Source organism: Diceros bicornis, chromosome 12, assembly GCF_020826845.1.
Source record: "Diceros bicornis minor isolate mBicDic1 chromosome 12, mDicBic1.mat.cur, whole genome shotgun sequence".
NCBI classification, from domain to species: domain Eukaryota; kingdom Metazoa; phylum Chordata; class Mammalia; order Perissodactyla; family Rhinocerotidae; genus Diceros; species Diceros bicornis.
The window spans coordinates 3,914,668-3,935,791 of NC_080751.1; the positions used below are offsets into that span (position 1 = coordinate 3,914,668).

Genomic DNA, 21,124 nt, shown 5'->3' on the forward strand with positions numbered 1-21,124 from the left:
AATAAACGCGTTTCGGTCCCTTTTTCAAGGACGCGGGTTCCTGGAGCCCGCATTCCTGAGCACGCGGCAGCGACAGCGCGCATGCGCATTCCACTCAACTAGTTCCGCAGCTCTCGAGAAAAGGGGATGCACAGAACTAAGTTGACCCTGTGTCTTCTTCATGGATTCCTCAACCTTCTCTTACCTGCAACTAGGGGCCCGTTCACATGGATCTGCCCGCCAACCCATCATCGGCAAGCAAAACCTGCAGCGAACCCTCAGCCAGCACACAGACGCTGCCGCCGCCATCTTTGGCTTTTTCGCATAGCATGTTGGGAAAGCAGGCCCTCGACCTTCCGGGTCACCAAGGAAGGGGGGGGGGTAAGTGGGCGGGGAATAGCTCGGCTATTGGCTGAGACGGAACAAGACGAAAGCAATCATAGAGTAGGAAGTAACAAGCTCATGGTTTGAAAGACTTTATTACGGAAGTTAAAGGCTCCCTACGCCTCGTTTGCCTCGAAGAAATTTTCTAAAACGATTATTATAATGTCTTACATATCTTCGGTTGTTTTAAATATAGAAGGGCGAATAAGAGTCGTGAAATTATTTTCCTTCCCCCCTCTAGAGCAGAGGTGATCTCGTCCACGTAAATCGCATTCCAGCGAGCGTTTCTCTCGCGCAAGCGCAGCTGGAAATCACATGGAGGCTGCGGGGATGAAGCTGTGATAAGAATTTACTGGTGGTGACTGGGACTTTTTTCTGGGTAGCGGAGCTCGAAACTGACGTGGAGGATGTTGGCCTCAAAGAACATGCCCTGGCGGCGGCTGCAGGGCATTTCATTTGGGATGTATTCGGCCGAAGAGCTCAAGTAAGGAGTTGGTGGGGAGCCATGCAGTTTGTCTCTTAAGGTCTGCGCCATAAACTGCTGTTCCCGAAAGGTTTTGCGCCCAGTTTATCCTCTGAGTCCGTGGTTGTCCGGTGCGTGGCCTGCTGGGACCCGTAGTTCCGGGAACGTCTTGTGTTAGTGTGCGTTACCTAGAACCCGATGGGGCTGCGAAGGAGTTTGCGCCGGGGAGGCGGGGGTTGCCAAATTGCCGCGTTGTCATTCTCCAATCTCCTCGTTAATTAGTGTTTGTAAAGTTACTGTAATGTCTCTGACGCTGTTAGTTAAGCACAAAATTAGTCTCTTATTGTCTGTAAAATGATTATCCTTGAAGACTCAGTTCGGGCGACAGCTTCTCTTTGCTAGGACCCTCTGTATTCTCTTCCTACTTACTAAAGCAAGGGGACTCTCTTAAGTCCCCATTTTGATTACCGTGGTGTTTGACACTCTACCATACTCTCGAAACTTGGCTGTCTTCCAGGTCCTTGTTGTCTTCAGGGTCTTCTATTTCTGTGACAAGGATTTCTTCCTTCCTCCTTACTCGATCATTTTATCAAGCCACAAGTATTTATTGATCATGTGGTTTTTGTCTGGCACTAAGCTAGGCGTGAGTGACACGTTGGTGAAAAAGGTCTTTGCATTCGTGGCTTCTATTCGAATTCACCTTAGGCTCCTCAACTGATTTTCTCTTATCCTTAAATCTTGGTGTTCCTCGAGGTTCTGGTTTGGTCATATTGCTTTTCTTGTCCTAAATGTCGTCCCTGGACAGTTTCACCACTTTCGTGATTGATATTCTCAAATTTAAATCTCCAGACCAAATTTCTTTGCCCAATTTTCAGACTCATTTATTCAGCTGTTTTCTGGACATCTCTACTTGATTTTCACGCAAAGGTCTTAAACTAGTATACCAAAAATTCTGCGTGCTCCCTCTGCCCCCCAAAGGGAGGGAGAACTTGCCCCTCCAAAATGGTGTACCTAGTCTAGTGCAAAATGGTCACTATTTTGTGACTGGGAAATAATTCTAGGCCTTTCTCTCCTTACATCTGATTTACTTATTGGGCTTACTGTGTGTCACTTACATATCTTTGTTTTATAGTCTCCTTTTCATCACTACTGCTACTACCTTAGATCAGACCCTTGGATCTCTTGTTTGAATTGTCTATTCCTTCCACCTACCCCCTCCTTACACCTGTCCAGTCCATCCTCCACATTGCTGTCAAAATTATTCTTCCAAAGTGCAAATGTAATCATGCTACCATCACCCTTAAAATCCTCCAGAGTCTCTTTATTTCCCTCAGGTAAGGGATACTTTCTTAGCTTAGCCTACAAGTTCTCCCATGATCAGGTCGTTGCTGATTTTAGCTATAACATCATCCCTTCCTCAACCCTGCTAAACCACTTTCACATTCCAGAAACTACCATCAAGTTTCAACGTCTGGGCCTTTCTTCAAGCTGTTTCCTCTGCATGCAATGTCCTCTCTACTGAAACTGCCATCAAGTTTCAACGTCTGGGCCTTTCTTCAAGCTGTTTCCTCTGCATGCAGTGTCCTCTCTACTGGAGGGACCTACTTCGCTCTGTCTCTCCCCCCATCTCCAACAGACACCAGGAAAGCATCTGTTCCACTCCTAAGGCTTAGGCCAACCTTTCTCATTTTCGGAGGTCTTTCCACACCTAGTACAGTCACCTGTCATGGTGCCTCAGTCACTTTTTATGCTTGTTTTATTTCTGTCTTCCCCCACTAGCCTTGAGCTTCCTGTATGTCTCATTCCTTTCTTTTATCTCAACTCTGGATGAAGGGATACATGAGTGTGACTTCGTCACACCCACTAGGATGGCTAGAATCAAGATGTCAGATAGCAAAAAGTGTTGCAAGAATGTGGAGAAGTTAGAGCCCTTGCGTATTGCTGGTAGGAATGTAAAATGGTGCCGCTACTTTGGAAAACAGTTTGGCACTTCCTCACAATGTTAAATATAGTGTTAACATATGACCCAGCACTTCCACTCCTGGGTATATATCCAAGAGAAATGAAAAAACACATCCACACAAAAACTTGTACGCAAATGTTACTATCAGCATTATTCATAATAGCCAAAAGTGTCCAAATGTCTGTCAACTCTTAAATGGATAAATATGGTATATCCATACAGTGGAATGTTATCTGGCAATAAAAAGAAACGAAATACAGATACATGCTGCATCATAGATGAACCTTAAAAACATGCAAAGTAAAAGAAGCCAGTTATAAGAGACCACGTATTGTATGATTCTGTTTAGGTAAAATGTCCAGGACAGGCAAATCTCTAGAGACAAAAAGTAGATTAGTCATTGCCTAGGACTGATGAGGGAGGTGGAGAGGGATAAAGAGTGACTGCTAATGGGTACAAGATTTCTTTTACTGGGGATGAAAGTGTTCTAAAATTAGATTGTGGTGATGGTTACACAACTCTGTGATATACTAAAAAGCACTGAGTGTACACTTGAAATGGATGAATTTATCTAGTATGTGAGTTATAGCTCAACGAAGCTCTTAAAGAATTTATCAACTTTCACATATGAAAAATGACAACACACAAGTTATAAACTAGGAAAAATATTTGCCACCGTTATAGTAAAAGGTTGATGTCCTCATGTGTAAGGAGCTCAGGCAGAACAGGAATGAAAACATTAAGATTTTAATTAAAAAAATAAGGACCAAAATAGCTTTAAAAAAGAAAATGAAACACATAATAAAAATTAACATGCCAGTGGGGTAGCATTTTTTTTTTTTCCACCTTAAATTTGGAAAGATTTTTTTTTTTTTTTTTTGTGAGGAAGATCAGCCCTGAGCTAACATCCATGCCAATCCTCCTCTTTTTGCTGAGGAAGACCAGCCCTGGGCTAACATCCGTGCCCACCTTCCTCCACTTTGTATGGGACGCCACCACAGCATGGCCTGACAAGCGGTGTGTTGGTGCGTGCCTGGGATCCAAACCTGGGCCACCAGCAGCAGAGCGCGCACTTAACTGATACACCACGGGGCCGGCCCCCTGGAGAGATTTTTAAGTGCTAAGTCTCAGTGCTGGTTAGGACAGGGGGTTGGCTACTGTTGGCCCACCTTTTCTGGAATGCAAGGTGCAAGAATATATCAAGAGCTTCAAAACAGTTTGCACTCTTTGATTCAGGGATTCCACTCCGCTAAGGAAATAATATTTTTGGGAAATAGTTAGAAGTTTGAATTACTCTGTGTAAAAATCCTTACCCTGATAGGTATCATAAGCTTACTTGTAATAGAGTTTGGTTAAATGAATTATATTAATTGCCATATAATGAAAAATTTTGGAACTCTTAAGAATTATGTTTCCAGGGACTGGCCCGGTGGTGTAGCGGTTAAGTTCACGCATTCTGCTTCAGCGGCCTGGGGTTCACTGATTTGAATCCTAGGCTCGGACCTACTCACCACTCATCAAGCCATGCTGAGGTGGTGTCCTGTATAGAAGAGCTACAACTCTACAACTATGATGCACAACTATGTACTTGGGCTTTGGGGAGAAAAAAGGAAAAGAGGAAGATTGGCAACAGATGTTAGCGCAGGGCCAATCTTCCTCAAAAAAAAAAAAAATTATGTTTCCAAAGAATTTTTAGTGATATAAAAACACTCATTTAATGCTAAATGAAAATGGACAAATGCAGTGCTAGAAATACCAAATGATCCCAGTTACGTTTTAAAAAAATGTATCCATAGAAAAAAGTCCATGAATGTTAACAGTGGTTTTCTCTAGGTTGTGAGGTTAGGATGATTTCTTTGTCTTTTTTTTTCTGGTTTAGAAAATAAAAACAAAGGTTTGAAAATCAAATGGCATGAATGTGATTTTGGTAAAAGTAGTTAGTTATGTGTCCTATGGGAGCCCATAAAATATAAAATAAAAATAAAATGTAAAATACTGTGATGAAACCTTTAGTAAAGCAGGTGATATTTCTCAAAGGTTTGCATATTTGTGTTTAATTTTCCTCAATTTACTGTTCCTGCATCAGGGGTTATTGGGTCACCTTCCCGTTATTGAACTATGTGGGCTTTGGAGTCAGGTCTGGTCCATACTGTTCCCCCCGCCAGCCCCCCTTCTGGCAATGTGACCTGGATTAATTTACCTAACTACTCTGAGCCTCAGTTTCTTCCTCTGAAAAATGCATATAGTGATGCCCATGAGGGTTCAAGTCAGACTAAATGCTGCTTGTAAAGCATTTGGTGTGTAGTAGGTACCTCACTTTTTTTAGTAAACAGTCTTCCCATGTACTCAGCACAAGATTTGCACTAAATCTGTTTTTTAAAGATTTTACTACTCTTATTCATTCAGCATACATTTATTGAGCAACTACTATGTGCAGGCTCTGTGCTAAGTGCTGAGCTGCGTTGGTGAGCAAGGCAGACGCCGACTTTGGCCCCTGGAGCTGTTGGTTTGTCTGAGGAAACTGGATGTATTTTTTCACTTGAGCAGTTTTGTAAATGCCAAAGCAGAAACGTCTGAGAAGTCGGGTGACCTTCGTTTTCCCTTGGTCTTTTATATCTCCTTAGGAAATTAAGTGTTAAGTCCATTACGAACCCTCGGTACCTGGACAGCCTGGGGAACCCATCGATGAATGGCCTGTACGATTTAGCTTTGGGCCCTGCGGATTCCAAAGAGGTGTGCTCCACCTGCGTGCAGGACTTCAACAACTGCGCCGGCCACCTGGGTCACATTGAGCTCCCACTCACGGTCTACAACCCTCTCCTCTTCGATGTACGTGCCGCCCTGGGCCGCCCTGGATGCGTGGGTCTCAGGGCTGCTGGTGGGATTTGTGAGTGCCTCCCCTCTCCCCACAGGGGGTGTCTGAGGAGGTTAGTTCCAGATGCCATGGGTTAAAGTGCTCTTTACCATGAGATTTAAATCCTTGAGGAGCCAAAGCCAGTAAGTTCAACTTGGCCTATAGCCCTAACAAACGAATTCCAGTTTGATTCCAGTTGGGAAGAGCCACGGGTTGGTTCTGTTCACATAGGAGGAGAAAAGCTTTCCGATTCGTCACCTCCACCTTATGTTTCAGGGGCTTCACGCCTTTCAGGAATCTAGGCAGAGCCTCCCTGGCAATAGAGGGACCTTTGGAGTTTTCCAAGCCTCTCTGAGTCCTTCAGGTGGATTTATAGGCTCTTGCTTGGTGGCAGGAGGAGCAGAACCCCAGAAGGCCTCACAGTGAGCTAAGAATGAAGCTCAACAAAGCTCTTAAAGAATTTATAAACTGGAGTCCTACTGTGCATTCCAGCACTTTTATATCAGTTAACCTAGCCTCCAGGATTTGTTTTAAACTACAGATGATAGTGTACGTGATTTCTGTCTGTTAATCATATTAAGGAAAGAGAATGTATTTAAGTATTTAGAAAAGTATTTAGTTAAATACTAAATGTTTAAATTGTGCTTATTTTAATACAAAATATTTTAAATTAAGTATTTAAATAAATACTAAATTTAGTATTTAGTACTTAGTAAAATAAAGGTAGTTACTACCTCAGATCCAAAGTAAATTTAAAATTTTAATGGATTAAAATGAAACCATCAGAGAAAATATAGAGGGATATTTATCTAGTTTTTAGGGTCAGGAAGGCCTTTCTAGGTATAGAGGTGAAGTGGAATTTTGAAAGGGGTAAACTGACCACATAAAAACAAAAATCATAATTACATTGAAAATCACCTGACTACTATGTCTCTTTCTAACATCCTGCTTCTTTTTATTCCTTCTCTTCAGAAACTCTACCTGCTGCTCCGGGGCTCCTGTTTGAACTGCCACATGCTGACTTGCCCCCGGGCTGTCATTCACCTCTTAGTCTGCCAGCTGAGAGTTCTGGAAGTCGGGGCCCTACAGGCAGTGTACGAACTGGAGAGAATTCTGAACAGGGTAGGTGGTGGGTCATGGCTGTCGTGGAAATCAGGCAAGCCAAAGTGGTGGGAACAAAAGCTATTTGCATGTTAGCCCTAAGAATTGCCATCCTGATAGTCACCAGAAAGTTTAATCTTTATGTCTTACAATTAGATACCAATAGCTAAGTGTGAAAACATGAAACCATAAAAAATAATTGAAGAAATGTTAATGAAAACGACATTGAAAAACCATTTACCCATCAGTGAGCTTGTTTTTCCCCCGCCCGGACCCAAGATCTAATCAAGGTGCATGCATTGTTTTCAATTGTTACATCTCTTTTGTTTGTTTTAATGTAGAAAATTCTTTTTCATGATATTGACTGTTTTGAAGACTCAAGGGCAGTTGTCCTGTAGGATTTCTCACATTCTGGATTTGTCTGATTGTTTCCTCATAAGGTTCACATTTTGGTAAGAATAGAACCTATGCTACAGGATGCTTCGTATTGCAACATTTTAGGAGGCACGTGCTGTCAGGTTGTCCTCCTGTTGGTAACGCTGAGCTTGACAACTTGGGTAAGATGGTGACTGCCAGATCTCTGTTGTGAAGAGACAGTTTTCTCTTTGTGATTAATAATTGCTTCAGATTTTCTGGTGGTATTATAAGTATCTTACTTAAAATTCATTTTCTGTAGATCAAAATATTACTCATTTTTGTGTATTGAGTTTTGTACGAAGCAACCTGGCAGCAGTGTCACACAATTCTAATACTTTATCTGTAGGTTCTTTTAGATTTTCAACACAATCATGTCACCTGTGAATGATAGCAGTTTTATGTCTTTCTAATCTTTATATGTTTTATTTCTTTTTCTTACCTTATTTTGGTGGCTAGGATCTACATTACTATGTTGAAGGGGTAGCGTGCATCTTTGTCTTATTTCTTGTCACAAAGGGAAACCTTTCACCTTTCCTCTTTCTCTTTCCTGAATAATGCCATCTTAAAGACACTAGGTGGGCAGAGCAGATAAGATTCTACACAGAGGTGTGGCCTGGTGTGGGTTGTCAGAACCCAAGCAAGGTGAGTAAAGCATTGAAGGGGAAGGCGTCCCAGCCTGAGCAGAGTAAGGAGGGTATCCCTGTGTGTGCGGGCAGCCCAGTGTGGAATGTCAGAGCTGCGATAGGGTGAGGAGGCTGTTCATTTGGGCATAAAGGCTCAGCATGGGATGTGGGCACCCGAGTCAGGTGAGAAGGTGCCCATGCTGGGTGGCCCAGTGTGGGATGCCAGAGCCCAAATAGGGTGAGGGGGGGATTCACAAGGAGGGTGGCCTGGAGTGCAGTGTGAACCCAAGTCAGGTGAGAGGGATCCATGCCTGGGAGGTTGTGGCAGCAGTGATGGGAGAGTGATTACATACAGGGAGGGGGATTGATTGAATAAGTACATATATTAAGGATAATGTGGGCTAGATTTCACACTATCAGACAAGGGAGTTAGAATTAAAGAAAGAAGACCCAGAATTAATCCTGTAGTGTCAGAATGGAATTAGAAGTATCAATGTGAAGTGTGTGTGCACATGTGGGTGTACTCCATGTGCACGTATATTCCCTAGTTCGCCCCTGAGAAGGTCTTGGAGCAGTGGTAGCATGAGCACACCTAGTGCCTACATCTGGGCTTCTAAATACCATTCTCCACTAAAAGGGCTTCTTGGGTAAATGGCTGATTCTGGGGCCGAGACAGAAGAGTACAAGATGAACCTGGAACATCACGCCAGAGAGCAAGGAGGTGCTCAAAGAATGATGGGGACATGTCAAAAGGAGACAGGAGCTAGCTTGAAGGGCTCATACCGGCCAAATCTGGGACAATTTGAGCATCAAAATAAATGATGGTAGTGAACTATTACAACCCATTGAATAAAGTAGGAATCCATGAAATCCGTGAGTTCATACTGATATAAGTGAATGAATGAACTGAAAGTTTAAGTAATAGGCTACACAGTTTCAAAATAACCTGCCCCCGCCCTGCCCCCTCCCCCCCCCCCACATAATCTTTGTTAATTACAAAGTGGGGGAAAAAGAGTAACCTTACAGTGAAGAAGTCTGGCAGTCAACCCTTTACTTAAGTGGTCAAAATGAACATCACTTAATGCAACAGATTGAATCCTGCACCACCTGATAGGATGCAGTGAGAAGAGCAGAGCATCACCTCTGGACTTTCCTGCCAAAGATTCACTAGCTGAATCTGATCATGAGGAAACATCAGACACAGTCAGATGGAGGGCTATTCTATTTAACGCGCCTTTAATCTTCAAAGTGTTAGTGTTCTTCAAAGTTAAAGACTAAGGAACTTTTCTAGACTGAAGGAGACTAAAGAGACATGACAAGTAAATGCAACAGATGGCTCTGAACTAGATACTTTTGCTATAAAGGACATTATTGGAGAATTGGCAAAACTTGAATGCTATTTGAGGATTAGATGGTAGTAAGTTATTAATGTTAATTTACTGTTTTTGATTATTGCATTGTGGTCATATTAGAAAATGTTCAGCAAAGTATCTGGGGACAATGAGACATCACCTTAGCAACTTACTCTCAAATGATTCAAGAAAAAGCTTTTTTTGTTTTTACTTGCAACTTTTCCATGAGTCTGAGATTGTGTCAATATAAAAATAAATTATACCAAAAAAACCCGAAAACAAAAACCCGAGGGAAACATTTCAACATTTTACCGGTAAGTATGATATGTGCTGAACTTTCTTTATAGAGTCTTTTTATCAGATTAAGAAAACACTATTTTTCTAAGAAGGCTGAATGTTGAATTTTATTGAACACTTTTTCTGAACCTATTGAAAGTTTCAGATGTTTTCTCCCTTAACCAGGCCACATGGTGAATGACACAGTTCCTTTTCTAATGTTACACTCACCTTGGCTTCCTGAGATCCCTTGTTCTTGATAGTTTACCTTTTTAATATGTTGCTAGATTTGATTTCCTAATATTTTTCTTAGGATTTTGATCATGAGTGACATTGGTTTGTAAATTTCCTTTCTCATATTGTCCTTTTTGAGTTTGGTTATCTAGATTATGTTGGCCTCATGAAATGAGTTAGAGAATTCTCTCATTCTCTTTCTCTCTCTTTAAAATGCTCTGAAGGAATCCGTGTAAGATTGGAGAGACAGTACATCAGCAGAGCAATGCCAGATGGTTCTCTTCAGTGAGTGTCCTCACAGCTGGCCAGAGGCTAGTGTTCTTTGGCTCTGTAAGTGACTGTTCGAGAGCAAAAGAACAAGATCACAGCTGGATATGGGAGCCACCCTGGCCTTAAAGCCCCATGCCCCAAATAGGAATCAGTATCTTTTGTGACAGTTCTGTGGGCCTGGCTTCCAGAGACCCTCAAGGATGTGCCTAATTAGCACCAGGGAAGCTTAGAGCTGTAGTTTCCCAGTAGGTGTTTATAATTCATTCATAGTCTTCCTAGTTCAGATGGAGTCTAACCAGTCGAGGTCATTTTTACCATCAGCAGTGCTGCCTAATAACACAGTTGACATTTCCACTTTTATCACGTTTCCAGGGAACAGAGCTAAAAAGTTAACCCAAGGTCAAATTTGTCCAAAAGACAGATTGAGAAAAAGAGAAGGGGAGAGAGAGAGCGGATATTCTTAAACTTTTACTCAGAGTAGATTACGTTTTTCTCAGAATTTGTCTGTTTCATCTAAAGTTTCAAATTTATTGGCATAAAATTATTTGTGATGCCTACTACCTTAAATTTTGTTTTTTTTTGTAAAATATACGCACAGAAGTGCATTAATCGTACATACAACCTAACAAATAGCTACAATGTAACCATCACCCATAAGGTTACCATCAGTGTCAGGATATTGTCCACGTCCTCAGAAACTCTCTCTCTTTCCCCTCCTTGCGTGCTTATTTTTGACAATTTGTTATTGTACTTAAAAAATTCTTTTTAGGAATAATTTGAGGCCTAGGATGATGCTGGCTTACTCCAGAGAGGATTCTTACTGCTGCCGCCATGTGCTTGGTGACTTGGAACCATCGTAGTCCAGGTTCAAAGCTTAAGGCTCCCTGGACTGCCCGGGGGATTAGAATCCAGGCTGCAGTTCTGTACGAGGGTTGGTCTACTTCCCCAGGGAGTAGCCCTTTGGGGTCCCAGCTTCTGTGTTTGTGTGTTGGGATGGGAGGGAAGGTACGCCATTTGATTCCTGTTCTTGCACTAACTCTGGGCTTTGATTTCTGTCCCTGTCATCGTTTGAGGCCTTCAAAGTAAAAAGTTCAAAATCCCTGAATTGGAAAATGCACCCAAGGCCAGGGCTGCCATGTCGCGCAGCTCCAGGGAGCATCACGGCAGTCTGTGGAGCATCTTCCCTGGAGGGACATAACTACACGGAGGGTTGGCCTGGGCCGTGCAGTGCGGAGCCCTGCATCAGAGCAGACGTGGCCCCTGCCCTCTCTCACCTCTTAGATTCCCATTTCTTTTCACATTGGCCGACTTATTCCTCACTGTCCTGTCAGCTCTTCAGTGCTTTAATATTTTAAACATATTTTATCCTGTCTTTTCAGTGCTTTTCAGTTTTAGCTTTGGTCTGAGTAACTAGCCCACCATTTTTGAAAGCAGGATATTCTCTTGTTCGTTTTTTTTTTAGCAGCCTCACTGTTTTGAAAATGCAACACAGCATGAGGTTTCTTTCTGTCCCCTCAAACTAAATTCTCCCTCCCTTGGAGAGACTCTTCCCTGTGGTGCTGTTCATCATACACTTGCTTAACTGCAACAGTACGATTTTCTTCTTTGTTTGTCAGTTTCTGGAAGAAAACTCTGATCCTACTGCGTTTGAAATTCAGGAAGAGTTAGAACAGTATACAACCAAAATTGTACAGAACAACCTCCTGGGATCGCATGGTGCACATGTGAGTTATCCTGTCTCTCTTTTCCTGGAACACTTGGTTTTTGGCATAATTATCACAGTTCCCTTTGCGCTGTCACTTGCATATACTTTTGGCTTCCTGATATAGACTGGGGTTCGAGTCCCAGCTCTGCCTCTTTTGAGGCAGACCTTGAAATTATGTAATTATAAGCCTCCGTTTCCTCGTCTTTGATCCCTGCCTGCAGGACTAAGGAGAGGATTAGATGAAATTGGGTGGTTTGGGTCCGGCATCCAGCAAGGTTGTGGCATACAGTCTCACTCTGAGAATGGTGTCCATGCCCTTTGATTCTCTCTCCCCAACGCTGTAAACCATTGCTACCTCCCCGTGCCCCCACATTGCACCTGTGTATCAGTTTGTTCAGTGGATGAATGAATGGCATAGGAAATCAACCTGTAGTACTAAACTTGAAGTCCAGTTTACCTCATGCCCATGTTTCACACCAGAGATTCTGATGTAATTGGTCTGGGGTAGGGCCCAAATAGATGTTACAGAAGCTCCCTGGTGGGTCTCATTTGCAGCCAGGCTCAGAACCACTCATGTAGCTTAACTGTGGATGTGCCTTTCTCAGACCCTGAGGTCCATCTGAGGGAGGCAGCAGGGAGGGTACACCAGCTCCATCCAGGGAGGTTTGTTTTAAATTAAAGTAACTAGCATTTATTGAGTATTTACTGTATTCCAAGCCCCCTGCTGTGTTCATGATCTCTTTTCTTAGTAACAACTTGGTGTGGTGGTTACTGTTCTTATTCCTATATCCTGAGTGAGGAAACTTATAGTGTAAGGAAGTCAATAATTGGCAGAGCTTGGCTGTATTAGGGTTCTGTGGAAAACTGTGTTTAAGAAACGGGGTAGGGTGGCTTCCCCTGGTTTTAAAAAAAAAAGATGAAAACCACATAATGAATACACACTAGATTCTTTTCAAAATGGCACTCTGAGGTTCTTTGACTTTTTTCTAAACAGGTGAAAAATGTCTGTGAGAGCAGGAGCAAACTCATCGCTTATTTCTGGAAGGCACATATGACTGCTAAGCGGTGTCCCCACTGCAAGTGAGTGTCAGGCTGTTGCCTTTCCCTCTTCCCGGTGAGAAGCCTCTGGCCAGTCACTCAGCTGTTACTAAATGTCTTGTTGGGTTTTTTTCTCTCCTTAATCACAACCGTCCTCGCGTGTAGGACTGGGCGGTCAGTTGTCCGAAAGGAGCACAACAGCAAACTGACAATCACTTATCCAGCCATGGTGCACAGGAAAGCTGACCAGAAGGACACAGAGCCCCTAGGTAAGCAGGCCGGGCCCTGGGAGGTGCTCAGCCATGTTTCTCATGCGTGGCCATCACGTGTGTCCTGAACCTTGGGAATACCTGGTCCTCTCCACCACATGTTTCTCAGCGACGTGTTTGTGGAGGGACAGTGTCTGGGCCTCTTAGGACTGGAGGGGATCCTGGTGAGTGCCCAGCCCCAGCCTCTCACACAGAATTGATGGGCTGGGCTCCATTATGAGGCATTGCCCCATGGGCTGAATGAGGTGCCTCTTTCCTCAGGTAGTCATTTTTCTGAGAGATTTTTGAGGAAGAACTTAAGAAATTTACTTGGCAAATATTTAGAACCACATTATTGTTGAACGAGTGTGGATTTATTTTGAAGTAAAACATAGGTGAATTTTAAAGAAAAACTGTAAGTGTTCAAAGAACATTAGCACCTCCTGCAGGCTGCTCCTGGCTGTCCACTCAGATCTCTGGAGTGGAGTGTCTCATCCTCAGCTCTGCTCTGCCCTTTGGGGTACATGGGAAAATATTTGAGAGACTGACTTAGTACTCCTACTTTTTTATTTTTGTGGTAGGTTCGTCTAAACATGTTTTTTTTAAATTTTGAAGTGAAGTTTAAATAAATAAGGTATTCCATTTGAAGTACTGAGACCAGTACATGCTATGTAGTGTGTGCTCTGTAGATGTTAACTGTTTCTTTTTTGTTATACAGTCAGTGTGCGGGGTGGAAAAAGCATAGTCTGGCATTGACACCTCACTCTGCTACTTATTCTGAGTGTCTTAGAGAAGATTACTTCTTGGACCTTCAGTTTTCAACTCTATGTAGTGGCAACAACAGAGCTTCTTGCCCAGAGTTGAGGAAATTTCATGCTTGAAAGTCTATAGCATAATGTTACTAAACCTTATACCAGAGCTCAAGAATGTGGAATAGACTGGGAAATAAGTTCTCTTCCTAGGGTTGTATATTCTGTTACATTGAGGACTCTGGCAAGGCCTGGAGTAAATAACTGTCTTAGTCTATTTGGTCTGCTGCAACAAAAATACCATAAATTGGATGGCTTATAAACGACAAGCATTTATTTCTCACAGTTTTGGAGGCTGGGAAGTCCAAGGTTGTGGTGCCGGCACGTTCAGTGTGTGGTGAGGGCCTGCTTCCTCACTGATGGCCAACTTCTCCCGGCAACCTCACATGACTGATGGCCAACTTCTCCCTGCAACCTCACATGGCGGAAAGGGGCAAAGGAGCTCTCTGGGGTCTTTTTATGAGAGCCCCAGTCCCAATCGTGAGAGTTCTGCCCACACCTAATCACCTCCCAAAGGCCCCACCTCCCAGCACCATTGCCTTAGGGGTTAGCATTTCAACACATGAAACTTGAGGGGACACATTCAGACCATAGCATTCACAAACCTGTTTATTATTTCTTTTTTAATAAACCTTTTATTTTAGACTAATTTTAGACTTACAGAAGGGTTGCAAAGATAGTACAGAGAGTTCCTGTATGCTCTTTACTTAGCCTGCCGTAATGTAACATCAGATCACCATGGTGCATTTGTCAAAACTAAGAAATTAACGTTGGTACACTACTCAGACTTCATTTGAATTTCTTCAATTTTTCCAGTAATACCCTTTTTATGTTCCAGGATCCAATCCAGGATGCCACACTACATTTAGAAAGCCTGTTTAATTTTGTTTAATGGTTAACAGTTAACAACCACAAGGGTAGGTTTTCCTACACTTATGATAACCCTTAAACAATTTTTGAGGTTGGGAATTGCTGCTCTAGCCCTTAGGGCACCTTAGAAAATGTTCACAGATTGAGAACAAAGATGGTCAGGATTCTAGAAGATAACTGTTTCTTTGGGGGCAAATGTCTGGCAGTTAAGGAGCCTTTCAGTGCCTTTGCCAAGTCCATTCTTTGAAGTAGTCTTTCACTGCAGCTATGAGAGTAGTTACTGATGGTTCCAGGATTTGATATTTAGTATTTAGCAACATTTACTTGTTGAGCACTCAGCCTTGTGCCAAGGATCATGCCTGTGGCCGAGCCCAGTGCCAAGGTAGAGACCAGGGCACATGGCCTCTGCTCTCAGAAGAGGCTACAGGGGACATGAGTCAGTAACTCTAGGGAGCAGGTGGTGTGGAGGCAGGTGAGCATTCTGAGCAAGGATCTAGCCACGTTCCTGGTACCAAAGGGAGCCAAGCAATGAGGCCTGTGCCTCTGTGTTCCCCACATCCTGGTGATCCCACAAGGAGCGCCATAATCTTGTGAAATGCTACATATGCTCCAGGGTGCTCCTTGAGCCCCACAGTACACATTAGCATTTTAAAATGAGAATTCTCTTGGGGCCAGCCCAGTGGTTAAGTTCAGCATGCTCCGCTTCCGCAGGCTGGGATTCGAAGGTTTGAATCCCAGGCATGGACCTACACCACTCATCAAGCTATGCTGTGGCAGGTGTCCCACATACAAGATGGAGGAAGATGGGCACAAATGTTAGCTCAGGGCCAATCTTCCTCACCAAAAAATAAAGAGAATTTTTACAGCCAAGACACTCTACCTCGTGTGATCCAGTCTTCCCCAAGTTATTTGACCTCCGGAGCCCTTTTTCACATGGGCGCTCTTACAGCTGTATGAAACTCATGTTAGAGATGTTCTGAAGTCCCATCTAGGCAGATTTCATTTTTACAGGCTGCAGCCTGTAAAAAGCAGGGGTGCAGCCCATATGAGGAGGTAGCATCCCACAGGTTTCTTCTGACTATAAGTCCTGTGATTAAACAACTCCAGTCTGCCCCTTCATGGTGATTAGACTGTGTTGGGGGCACTTCATGTACTGGCAGCTCTGGGACAGGAGCTGGGGAGCACTGCCAGATCCAGCTGATCTTCCTCAGCCCTTCCAGCCTTTTTAGTAGGAGTAAAAGTTCAGTTAGTTGTTTCCAGCAATGCCCATAAAATTGTTCTTTAGGTTAATGGGTTTTTTTCCTACTGAACATACATAGCTTCCTAATGCTGTGGTTTCCCTGAAGGTCGAAGCCTCTCTTCATTGCATACCCACACTTCCTTCAATTGCATTAACTAGTTGAGATATTCTGCTTTTATAGGAATCAAAATTTTAAATGTGTGGACTCCTTGACCTAGCAATTCCACTTTTATGACTTTACCCTAAGAATTAGGCATACCCACAGTATTGTTCAATTAGTTTAAAATTGGAAATATCTTAATTGCCTATTAATAGAGACTAGTTAAGTAAGTTATGGTACATCAATTAATTGTTATCCAAGTTACAGATTTCTCTTAAAAACTTGTCATGACATAGCCTCTGCAGATGATAAAGAAACTAATTGGAGACTTGGAGGTGGAATGAAACTGGATTTTACAAGTGTAGAAAAAGGCAAGAGTGGGGTTTTTAAGTATAGATTATCTTCGTAGACAGCATCAGGTGCCAGGAACACACACAAGACAGAGTTCCTGCCCTGATAAGTCCATAAAAGGGGAATATTGAGCGACATTTCATTTCAGTGAAAGTATCCTAGAAGAGGTTGATAAGTTTGAACCTAGAGGATCACATTACTTGATTATCTTTATCAATCACTGAGTGCCTTAGAGTCCCACCTCCTGAATGGCACCCCTGAGTCTGATTTTCTGACTTACTCTGGGCATAGCTGATAGACAGTATCCCAGAATCTTGCTTAATCTGAGAAACCAAAATCAGTCTACTCCAGACACACCAGCATAATACTTTTAAGAAGAACTCAAATATACGTTTACCCATAAAAAATGTTCATTATCCTTTATCCATGATTCTACTTCTGTGCACCTTTCTGGTAAAAGCCATGTGCATAAAGTTATTAATCATAGTGTAACTTATTTTTTTTTATTTTTATTTTTTATAATTTTATTTATTTATTTTTCCCCCAAAGCCCCAGCAGATAGTTGTATGTCATAGTTGCACAGACTTCTAGTTGCTGTATGTGGGACGCTGTTATGAGAGGTTTGGGGATTTGATCGGAGACGTAAAAGACACTTTTTACTCCAAACAAATGGACTGAAGGTATATTTTATTATATAGAGGATAGTAAAGGTGACAGTCTGTAAACAGATCCAAATAGGTCAAATATTAAGGGGGAAAAAACATCAGCCCGACTGGAAAGGGAAAACACCCACATCGGCTGAAGAGAAATGACACAAATCAACCAGAAAGAGAAACACCAGGTTGACCGAAAAGAGAACATATCAAATCAATTACTTCATATTAAATCAATTACTTTACATCAAATCAGTTACTCACAACATCCACGTCCCACTGCCGGGAGAGCCCTGTCAATCGATGCGGCTGGGCAAGGATCACACGTCCTGGGCAAAGTGTCCCTTCCACAGGTGGAACTCTCACTAGGGCTCAGTTTCCAGCAGTTTTTATACCATCAGTAATTTTCAGAGTAAGCAATTACAGAGTTTGTAGAGCAAGCATTTAGTGTTTCCATGTACAAATGGTTATCAGTGGTGTACGTGCACTGAGCCCCCTGGCTAACGTCCCAGCCCAGTAGTTGTGTACGTGTATTGTTTTTTTTGGTTATCGTCTCAGCCCGGCACAGATGGCCAGTCCATTTCGGGCTACGATGCTCCAAGAGCCTTGAAATGTTACAACTTGCAACTCTCTCCGTGGGAGAAAGGCCAGTTTCCGGGAAAAGGCCAGTTCCCATCACACAGAAAGCAGCTTTGTATTTCTTTTTTTTTGTGCTGGTGGCTGTAGGTCAATGGAGCGGCCAAACATGGCTGTACTCATGTCAAGACATATTCGGCCGTGGCCGTCTCCATTAACCATAAGACACCATACGCACAGACAATGAACTTCGTACACAAGTACATAAGGCACATCCAAGAATCCAAAATCCAATGACTACAATAATTATAAAACTATCTCGCAATAAAGGACCTAAACCCCAAGGTAACCAATCAAATAACCCCTTAGAATATGAGATGTTATTAACTTGATCTTGTAAATCACGTACAGCATCAAAGATAACATTAGATAAGGTAACACTTAGGCCTAACAAATTAGCTTACGGAAGTCCAGATCAGCCCCCATCACAGAGGGTAGCAGAAGGCAGGGTAATAGAGAAATTATCTTAGATTGCGAAGTTGCTTGTTGTTTCTAAGACCAAATTTCTCGGCCATTCATAGTCCAGGTTATAGGTCCCACTGGTGTAGAGCAGTTGGTCTAACAGTAGAGGGTCAAAGGTTGTCCTACAGAGGCATTAGTTGGTGTGTAGGTCTGCAGCAGACATGGAGGTGCAGCACAGCATAGCGAACACAGCAGGAATATTTATTCACGCAAAGAAACAGAGTTTTTAGGAACATGATATAACTGTTTATTTTCTGGATACATAACTATGAGTGTTGCAGTGGGCCCTTGGGCCACTACTTCTGTGGCACGGGGAGCCACATTGGGTGGATGTGTCACCCATACCTTTGCTCCAGGTTTCCATCCATCTGTAGACCCAAATCCTTGTATTTTTTTTTTAGTTAATTCACTTGGAGGTTGTCCTTGTGACACGTTTGGAGTCAGGAGGGGAAGCACCAATAATTGTCCCACTTGTTTCCCAGACTCTACAGTTAGTACTGTCACTACCATTATATAATATAAATTTTATTTCTCCTTGGTAATTTGGATTAATGACTCCTCCCAGTATATTAATACCTTTTGTTGCCAGTCCAGAGCGTCCTTTTAACAAACCAAAGGTATTTTTGGGAAATTGTACCCCTATCCCAGTAGGGACTATAGACTGCTTCTTAGGGGCAATTGAATAGAATGAACAGTACATAAATTCAATCCAGCCGCTTCGGCCGTGGCACGAAAAGGCGGTTTAGCAGACTGAGTCAGGGGCCAATAGGTTAAGGTCATAAGCTCATGGGTGGCGGCTGCCACTTCTGTAATCTTTGCTGGTAACAACCTTGACAGAGGAGTCTCGTTAGGGCCTAGTGGCCTATTATTTAACACATTTAGAGCAGTACTTAGATGGTTGTGCCACCCCTTTAATGAGCCATGACCAAGTTTTCTTAATTGTTGTTTAAGCAATCCATTTATTCGTTCTATGAGGCCTGCAGCTTGGGGGTAATAAGGTATATGATAAATCCATTCTATATAATTTTTCTTGGTATAAGTTTGAATCAACTTGCATGTAAAGTGGGAACCATTGTCACTCTGAATTTGTCTTGGTGTTTTATAATATAACTTAATTGTATCTAATAATTTTATGGCACTCTGTTGGGTGGCCACTTTAGCTGGTATAGCCAATAAATAACCAGAATATGTATCAACAGCAGTGCAGGCATAAGTATATCCACAAGAATTTGGCAATGGTCCAATAAAATCTATTTGCCAGGTATGGGCGGGAAATAATCCCTTTTGGATATGACCTTGGTAGGGGTGTGGAACTCTCCGTTTATTTAACTGTTGGCATAACTGACGTTGTACTGCAGTGGCAATATCATCGTGAGTGACAAGGATTCCCCTTTGTTGTGCCCACCTGTATGACGCTTATTTTCCCAAGTGTCCACTCTTTTCGTGGACCCATTGTGCTAAGCCTGGGTTGTGCGTTGCACGAATCTGCACCAGCTGATTAGCATGAGAATTATGCTTTCGTTCTGCAGAAATTAAAGAACTGTGAGCATCAACATGAAATACAGTAACAATCGTGTTTTGACACCATAACCATATGTCTTCCCATAATTTTTTTCCCCATATTTTTTTATCATTAATTTTTCAATCATGTTTTTTTCATTGTGGCATCCACGTTGCCAAACCTTGTGTCACTGCCCACGAATCAGTATATATATGACATTGTTGCCCCTGTTCTTGTTGAAGTGCCTGATACACCGCATAGAGTTCAGCATATTGGCTACTCATATTATCTCCAGTGGTGACAATTGTTTGTTGGGTGGATGGGTTATAGGCAACTGCTTTCCATTTCCGTGAGCTCGATATCGTTTTGGCAGAACCATCCGTAAACCAGGTATGTTTTTGTTGTTTTTTAGTCAATTGATCATATGAGACACCCCATTTAACAGGAGATTCTGTTATATCAGTCTTAGGTGACATAGTTGGCTCACTGCTATATTGAGACATTTGTTTATGCAATAGAGACAGCCCCTTTGGGCCAGGTTTGGCCCGGTCTTGAATATACCATTTCCATTTGATGATATTAAATTCTTGTGTATGTCCAATTTTATGAGTAACAGGTGTGCTATGAATCCATTGCATGATGGGTATTTGGGGTCGCATAATTACCTCATGTCCCAGGGTAAGGCTTTCTGAGTCTATTAGAGCCCAATAGCAGGCTAACAACTGTTTTTCAAAAGGACTATATCTTTCACTGGAACAGGGAAGCTTGCGACTCCAAAATCCCAGAGGATAACGTCGGGCACCTTGTTTTTGCCATAAACTCCAGCTGGCATACTGATCAATGACATCTACTTGTAACTCAATGGGTCCCGGTTTAATTGGCCATAGATTTAAAGCAGTCTGAATAGCATGCTTGGCTGCTTCAAAAGCTTCTTTTTGTTCCATTCCCCATTCAAATTTATATATTTTTTTGGTAACTTTATATAAAGGTGCAAGGAGCCGACTTAAATGTGGAATATGTGCCCTCCAAAATCCAAATAATCCAATAAATTTTTGTGTTTCCTTTTTGTTGTGGGGTGCTGCAAAATCTAATATCTTTTGTCTAGTTTTAGGTAAAATTTTTTGTTTTCCATTATTCTAAAGTACTCCCAAAAATTTAACATTTGAACTCGGGCCCTGAATTTTAGCTGGATTAGTTTTCCATCCATCCTCCTCAAGTGTGTCCATTACTTTTTCTAACTGTTGTTGTATTTTTTCTTCTTTATTTTTTTGGATCATAATATCATTTATATAATGTATTATTTGGACATCATCAGAAGCAGGTACCTTTGCCAAGGTTTCAGCAACCTGTCGATGGCAGATAGTGGGACTATGCACATATCCCTGAGGAAGTCTAGTAAAGGTATATTGTTGTCCCAGCCGCGTGAAAGCAAACTGTTCTTGGACACTTTTAGGTATAGGTTTGGTGAAAAAGGCATTAGCCAAGTCTATGACTGCATACCAAGTGCCTGGATAACATTGCACTTTTTCTGTAAGAGTAATCAAATCAGGGACGGCCGCTTGAATAGCCGGAGTCACTTTGTTTAGTTTTCTGTA

General features: G+C 42.4%; 2 protein-coding genes across 5 annotated transcripts in view; one reads left to right on the forward strand and one right to left on the reverse strand.

Annotated features, from left to right (window-relative positions):
- The window catches only part of PTCD3 (pentatricopeptide repeat domain 3), a 35,317-nt gene extending 35,014 nt beyond the window's left edge, over nt 1-303 (reverse strand). For 2 of the 4 annotated variants that reach the window (XM_058550767.1, XM_058550771.1), the window contains exon 1: nt 185-303. In XM_058550767.1, coding sequence (XP_058406750.1) covers nt 185-288 — 104 coding nt within the window. In that variant the 5' untranslated portion in view covers nt 289-303. The remainder of the gene's footprint in view (nt 1-184) is intronic. The other 2 variants (XM_058550769.1, XM_058550770.1) reach the window with 1 other exon arrangement.
- Nucleotides 304-452: 149 nt separating this feature from the next.
- Nucleotides 453-21,124, forward strand: part of POLR1A (RNA polymerase I subunit A) — an 83,788-nt gene continuing 63,116 nt past the window's right edge. The window contains exons 1-6 of the mRNA XM_058550761.1: nt 453-847; nt 5,414-5,618; nt 6,616-6,765; nt 11,533-11,640; nt 12,616-12,701; nt 12,825-12,928. Coding sequence (XP_058406744.1) covers nt 771-847; nt 5,414-5,618; nt 6,616-6,765; nt 11,533-11,640; nt 12,616-12,701; nt 12,825-12,928 — 730 coding nt within the window. The 5' untranslated portion in view covers nt 453-770. The remainder of the gene's footprint in view (nt 848-5,413; nt 5,619-6,615; nt 6,766-11,532; nt 11,641-12,615; nt 12,702-12,824; nt 12,929-21,124) is intronic.